At 33.7% G+C, this 7,605-nt stretch overlaps 1 protein-coding gene across 2 annotated transcripts; it reads right to left on the reverse strand.

The window, feature by feature from the left end:
• Nucleotides 1-557: 557 nt before the first annotated feature.
• On the reverse strand, nt 558-7,205 carry LOC126725679 (uncharacterized). 2 transcript variants are annotated; one of them, XR_007655558.1, is made up of 6 exons: nt 7,039-7,205; nt 4,197-4,310; nt 2,418-2,497; nt 1,682-1,806; nt 1,113-1,191; nt 558-1,019 (listed from the first exon to the last, which is right to left on the reverse strand). XR_007655558.1 is itself a non-coding variant. In XM_050430512.1 (5 exons), exons 1-5 carry the CDS (start codon nt 7,089-7,091, stop codon nt 948-950), a joined length of 444 nt encoding a protein of 147 aa, XP_050286469.1. In that variant the 5' UTR covers nt 7,092-7,205; the 3' UTR covers nt 558-947. The 2 variants fall into 2 exon arrangements, 1 of the variants encoding a protein (XP_050286469.1); XM_050430512.1 differs by lacking the exon at nt 1,113-1,191.
• Nucleotides 7,206-7,605: the final 400 nt, after the last annotated feature.

Below are 7,605 nucleotides of genomic sequence, written 5' to 3' on the forward strand. Positions count from 1 at the left end.
TTTTTCATACATAATAACCACCATCTACTCTCTTTTTTCATCCTTGAGATATATAAATAAAATAAAATAAAATAAAAAACTAAATGCAAAATAAATAGTGTCAATGTAAATTTACACAGATACTATAGCAAAATTATAAATATACACAATTATACATGTGGTCATTTTTTGGGAAAACCTTACATGTTTTATACATTTTTTTACCATAAACCCACTAATGTGATTGCTGCCCCTGAAATTTTAAAAATATAAAACAGCATATAGGCATGCTATAAGAGAAACCCATTTCAATGGATTGGATTGCCACCGTTTCGTTGGTTTGTTTGAGTAATTCTTAGGTACTTCCGAGCACAGTGAATAATGCTCATTTCTCTCACATTTATGGTGATGGTCCACTTATTAAATTCATAATAGGGTCCATTATAAATATGAAAGGAAAGAGAATTATTTCCCTGTGCTCTAGGAGCACCTAAGAATTTTCCAATTCAAACATCCATCTCATGAAGAATTCAAAAGAAGTCTTTAGGAAAACAGGAAAACTTCAACCAATGTTCATAGATTCTAATTGAAAGAATATATTGAAAAATAATCTGCAAAAGACTTTTCCATCATTTAGTACAACAAAAGGTAGAATTCACCGCTACTTATGACCAGTCGCATTTCAAATTCATAAAACCAAGACTGAAAATATCAACAATTTACGTAAGTCTGTAAAGAATTTTATGACATTTACCTATTAGGCTATCACTAGGCAAATATTGATCAAGCCAACTCTCCTCCCACAAGGACACAATAAAAAAATCTCAAATCTAATCATAACAACATAAAAGGCGCAACAAAACATAGTAGGTGAAAATTTTCAGTGTACTGTTACGTGACACAATCATTTGTCCAAGCCCAGACCACCACTGTCTTCAATACACTGTATACACCAAGAAACGTTTGGTTCAGAACTCTACTGGAGGTTTTAACCTTATGAGTCTTCTGATTCTATCTTTTTCAGTGTTCTCCAAATATCCCTTCAAAGTACAGAAAGGAAACAATGTCAAGGAACAGCAAAAGTAGTTACACAGAATCATAATGCAAGTCGTCAGATAGCAATCAGAAGCCACCTAGCACATGGAGAGCATGTAAACATGAAGATGGCTAAAGCCACACAGCAGGATGTAGTCAGGTATAGTTGTCATCCAACTGAATTGGAAAAATAAGAAATTTCCATCATATCCTTTTCATGAATGTAACAAGCAAGCCTAGTCCCTAGTGAACTTAAATCAATTCTGGTTTTGTTACTCTTTTTTTTGCTTGTAGTTGTAGGTTTTGTTACTTATTTTCTTTTTTATGAACTGCAAATCTAGTTTTGTTACTTATGTTAGTAGCAAAATGTGGTGTTAATGCACAATACGTCCAGAGTAACTTATGAACCTCCACCACATGCCTGAAATAAAGCATGACGACATGGGATCTCACATAATACAAACATTAACTACATGAGTTTAATGAACTATAGAAAAGGTGCCTATAGCAATTAGTAGCCACCTAGCACTTGGCGGTTTATTCAGAAATTAGTGCAATGATGAGTGTATATTATGGTCCAGGACGAATAAACCGTCAAATTCATCCTAAAAATTCCAAGATCTCCTGTGTGTTACTGATTTTAAAATGGTTCAGTTCATCATCTCACCTTCCAAACAATTTCATCCAAACACAAGCAAATTCTTCCGTACTTATCCAGGAAAAGGCGCTCAGTTGGAGGCTTCCCACATACATCCTTAACAGCTGAGGTTATCACAAAGATCACTTCTGACACTAGAGAAAAAAGGACCAATAAGAAAAAATACCATCAGTAATAGGATCAACTACATAAAGGGTTCTCTTCATGTATTATACAATACATATATAGTAAAAAACAAAAATTATGTAAAGGGTTCAGCTGCTCTCAACTGCACTGGTTAGCAAATTAGGGCATGCACCACATCACAATACACACAGATGCTATCATCATATCTAGGGAAAAAGAGAGTCATTGGCTTTCTTTCTTTTTCTTTTCTCTTATTTTCTTTGTTTTTTGGCAGTAAGATTATGGTATCATCTTCCCATTGCATAATGTGGCATCAATGTGCTGTGATAGGTTAAAGGCTAGAAATCTCAATGAGCATTAAAGAACTGAACCTTCTTCCAAAAAGCATGTAGACTCTTTAAGAGAGGACCAACTTGTGTTGTCAATTGCAAGTCATTCAAACTAGAAGATTAATCAGAGGGACCAAGAAACTGTGTCCCAGATCTTAGAACCTTAAAATGAGTGGACACCACAATTTCAGCATCAACAATTGGCATAGTTTCTCCCTATAAACTCACCCAAAAAAAAAAAAAAAAAAAAAAAAACCTAATAAACTAAAATGAAGTAATAAAATACTCACAAGCAAGTTCATCATACTCATCCTTGCCCACAACATAGATGCTGACATCCCCAAGTATTGTGTAGACAATATAAACTGATCTGGTGCATGAAACAAAAATTAACTGCAAGTGTACCCAGTAAAACAATTTTTTAATAAACTCAGTCATAGAAATAGTATTTACACATGAAGGTTAAATCCTGCTTAAAGCAATAGAGAATGTAGTACTATTATTCATTTCATGTGGATAATTGCAGAGTTTAGCACTCTAATTTTGTACTCAGCGGTATAAGATTTTTCATATGAGCATGAATTAGGCTTCTTTCACAGAAAACTACCCAAGAATGTTACATGACCAATTGCAATGTGTCAAATAAAGGCACTGGGGTGATCTTGGGTTGTTCTACTGAACAGCGGCACTATTCTGGTAAACTAAATACACCTTTGATGGTAAAACAACAAACTACCCTTTATGCTTAAATAGCAGAACTGGAGACAGTATGGAAATCCTATTGTCAATATTTTAATGAAGAAAGGATTGTTTTTCCAAATGCTGCATCACATAATCTTAAACACCAAGTGAAAATAACAAAACTTAATGCAGCTTGGATCTACTTCAATTACTGTACGGTTAGAATTTAAATAATGGTGAACATTTTAAAGCTAACTTACCCAAGTGGCCTAACTCTAAAAAACACATTATCATGACATGCAAGAGTAAGAGATCCTAGAACATCTATTTTTTTTTTTGATAAGTAGATCCTAGAACATCTATAAAAAGCACCAACCTATATTAATTTGAACCCATTGATCTATCAAGTAAAATAGGAGCAGTTGATAATAAAAACACAAATGAAATCATGAAAGATATCCATATTGGGAGGTATCAACATAAGTTTAACTCATAGAGCAAACCATTATTATTATTGAAACTAATTACCCTCTTTTCTAAACGCAAAACACACCATATATATATATACAGTTCAATTAGAGGTTAAAGAACCTGCACTACAGTGTCCACAGTGTGGGCCAGCCTTTGAAGGTTATTTTTTTTAGGTTGTCTCTTGCTTCTAATCAAATCAGCAAACTCACACAATCGTTCATCTAAGAATAAAAATAATTATTATTAGAGATATCATATATATGTGATACATAATATGAATGTTTTTGACGGCCTTGGGATCAGATGTATCTTATTTTGCCAAAAAGCAAGGGGTGGAGGGTTAGGTCATGAGTTCAATTTCACACAGTGCATAAGTTGTGTTTACTTATAAAAAATATATATGATGCAAATGTTAAACTAAAATTTACTTATATATTGATGTGCTAACTAAAGATTAAAAAAAAAAAAGATTCAACAGTACTTAAAAGAAGACACAAATCTGTCATCCAGTTTGGCTTTGAGTATGTAAGGAATTTAAGGTTAGTAAACATGTAAATATTCATTGTCTGTTCTTGCACAACTGATTAGGACACATCAGTCTTGTCCAGTTCACTAGTTCCATCAGGGCTTTTCAAAGGCCTATCTTGAAATTTTCCACTAAAGGAATTAACCAATTGGAGGGCTAAGTCACAAGGGTCACTGGTCCAATCAGTTCATCTGTTTGAGTTTTGAGTTTAATCCTTCAAAGCAATCCCACTCTCCCCACTGTGCTTATCAATTAATGCAATCATATACAGAAAAGATTAATCTATATCAATTAAACAAGAGTAGTATACATACTTTTTTTTTTGATAGGTAATAACAAATTTATTGATAATAGAAGTACAATGGATTTACGATAAGAGTAGTATACATACTTGTGGCAAGCAACAAGGAGCTCTTCATTTTTAACACCTTTAAGATTATCTGCTCCCAGTTTAACTAAGAAAGATCTCCAATGCAGCCGTTCTTCAGCAGGAACTCCATTAAATCTGCAATAAAACATATGCCCTTGGGGTAATGCTTCAATTGGTCATGTTCATTTAAAATGACTACAGGTCTACTCCTTAGGGAGATCAAATAAGGAAAAATTATCTCTTCACTTATTGATTAAATTCTGAAGAAGCAGATGAAACAACTGATCATTATCTTGATTCAATAATATGTTCTTCTTCTCAGGTATACTCATCCTTAGTTTTATGTTTGACAGATAACCAATCATAACATGCCCCTTCAAAATCTCTTTTTTTAATGGAGCACACCATGAATGTTTTGAAATAGACACAGAGAAACAGGAAAACACACTGTAACCCTCAATAAAGTGAATTATAATGGATTCCTATCATTAATTTATGAACTTTATATAAGCTAAACATGTCAAAAACGGATTACTATATATATCTATAGACTATATATATTTATAGACTATATATATATATATATATTTTTTTTTATAGGTACTCAAAGATTTATTTCATAAAAAGGACATCATGTTCACGATGGTGAACACTCAGAATTTTAAACAAATACAAGTACCTCAAGAAGAGATACAAATAGAAAGAAGAAATTCAAAAATGGAAATACATTGTGTAAAACCCCAAATTCGACCCCACTTAAATAAGGTCCCAACTAGTATAGGCTTCAAAAGATCTATTGATCTCACAAAATCTTCAAAAGTACGATTATTACGCTCCCGCCAAATTAACCACATCAAACAAGCTGGAACCATATTCCAAATGTTAGAGGAATGCTTCTCCGGCCACTTCCACCAGCCAAAAAGAAGGGGGGCTACTGTCTTCGGCATCACTCACTGGATTCCAAATATCAAAAAAACTTCACTCCAAACAAACTTACAGTGAAGTAGAAGATGATCCACATTTTCCTCATCACTAGCACATACAACACCAATTAACTAGTGGTAAATGCCTAAGAACCAGATTATCAATGGTAAGAATACTACCCCTAGCTGCTGTCCATAAAAAGAAAGACACCCTTTTAGGTACCTTTGTACTCCAAATGCGCTATATATATATATATGAGCACTTTGCTAATGGAGCAAGTTCATAAAAAAATAAATAAATAAATAATGAAAAGTCTTAATATTTCAGATTATAATCCTTTTTTTTTTTTTTTGCTTGCAAACTTTGAACCTAAAACTTGTTCAACCCCAATGTACCCTTTTAACTATTAAGTTCTTTGCTAGAAAACCTAAAGAAATCTTAAATTGATGTCCACAAATAAATAAATAAATGAAAAAAGAGGAGATATTAACACAGCATACCTGAAAATTACCTCAAAAGCCTAAAGATTAACAGAACAAATTAGCTCAATTTATTCATTGCCAACATGCAATCAAACTTCACGACAGCACTCATGTCCTATCTCCTGCTTCCACTTCCATTTTCTATGACTTCACTATACCATTAAACCATTCCACATTTGAGACGATTAAAAACTGATCCAGGTTGTAATCTCCACAGATTCTCTCTTCTGCTAGTAAAACTAAAAGTGTTGAGAAGCTCTAATACTAAATGCCACAACCTATACCAATACTCATACATCTAAAGTAGCATTATTATTCCCTTCAAAAAATAGTAATAATAATAACAAAGGTGGAATTATTATTGAACTCTGCATCCAAATTATCTTCAATTCTTAATCCAAATCATGCACATTGGTCCTGCTTGAGCTCAAACATCGGGTCACTAGAATCACATTAAACTCTAAATAAGCAATGTGGGACACTATACCTTTTGGTATCATGCATGTGCTCGCACCTACTAGGAAACTAAGCTTATGTTGGAGTTCAATATTCATTATACATGAACTGTTACCACCTAACATAGTCAACTGTCATCAAGGACTGAGCAACGGTGTAACCACACTTGATTTTTTGGAGGAATAGAGGATTTCTTTACATCCTACCATCACCTAAGTCAGAAACGCTTAAGATAGTGACTCCAATTCATCTATATTTCTAAATAATAGAATATGTATTAGTAGATTCAAGTCAGCATAAAATTAGCCACTTAATTATGTATTAGTAGATTCATAGGTTAATTCAACATGGACTGAAGATTAGCAACCTAGACTGAACGGGATGGGTTTCCCATTTTACTTATTTGTTGGCATTTAACAAATGATTTATACTGGAAAATTCAACCATCCTTGTAAAAATGAATCTGCTAGTAGATCACTACCTAAAACAGAGACTTTCCAGGCATTCTAGTTGCCAAAATAATCAAGTCAAGAAGTTCCATGGAATTTAATGATTTTTTCTCACTATTCAAATAATCTAAATAGATAATGCATTCAGCATATAGACATTCCTGCACACACCAATTCATTGAAATTCCAAAATGGCCTTATTAATATTTTAATAAAAAGCTAAGAAAAAAAATAGACCCAATTGAATTCTAGCAAAAACAAAGTCAACCCAGTTGAAACTCAATGTAAATACAAAGAAATAGATCCATTTTCTATCAAATATTTAAACATTCACGTGCAAGATCCAATCCATAAAATCTGAAACCAAATCAAGCCCATCAACCAAAGCTGAAAAGGGTATTTACAATCAAAAAATTCCAAGCGAATAAACCATAAAAAGGATCCAACACCAATTAATAGTATCAAGATATATAACATGTCTATAAAGCTAGAGCAATGCAAAAGCATGGTGATACGTGCGTAAGAAAATGGACGGTGGAGATCTGAACATACCGTTCAACTAGGATGTTGCCGACGGAGTTGGCAAACACGACCGCGAGTATCATATTCTTTGTTGTTGTTGTTCTTTCTCTCTTTCTGTTTTTCTTTTCTTTCTTTGTACGTTTGTAGATCTAAACTTTGTTTTGTTGTGTAGGGTCTGTGGCCCAAATTTGCCATATAACACTATTTTTGAAACATATTTGTTAGTTACAATTTTTCTAAATTTATTATCAAACTAACTTTTTGAATGTTAGGCTGTGTTTGTTTTGGGTGTAAATGATTTCCGGAAAATATTTTACACCCGGGTCCATGTTTGGCACCACCTGAAAATAAAGTCAAACCGAAAATATTCCTTGCCAACCTGTAAAATCATTTCCGTTCCCATTTTACCTTCAAATCATTTCCAGAATAACTCACTCCTCACACACTCCTCTCACACATGCACCAACCTCATTTCAGCTCCAGCCCACGCACCAACCTTAACTCCACACACAATCCGACGCCAAGCTCCAGCTGCCCAGCCAAGCCAAGCCCACCAAGCTCCGGTGAGATGATCGCACCGAGATCGCAATGATCGCA

Source organism: Quercus robur, chromosome 5 (assembly GCF_932294415.1).
Source record: "Quercus robur chromosome 5, dhQueRobu3.1, whole genome shotgun sequence".
NCBI lineage: Eukaryota > Viridiplantae > Streptophyta > Magnoliopsida > Fagales > Fagaceae > Quercus > Quercus robur.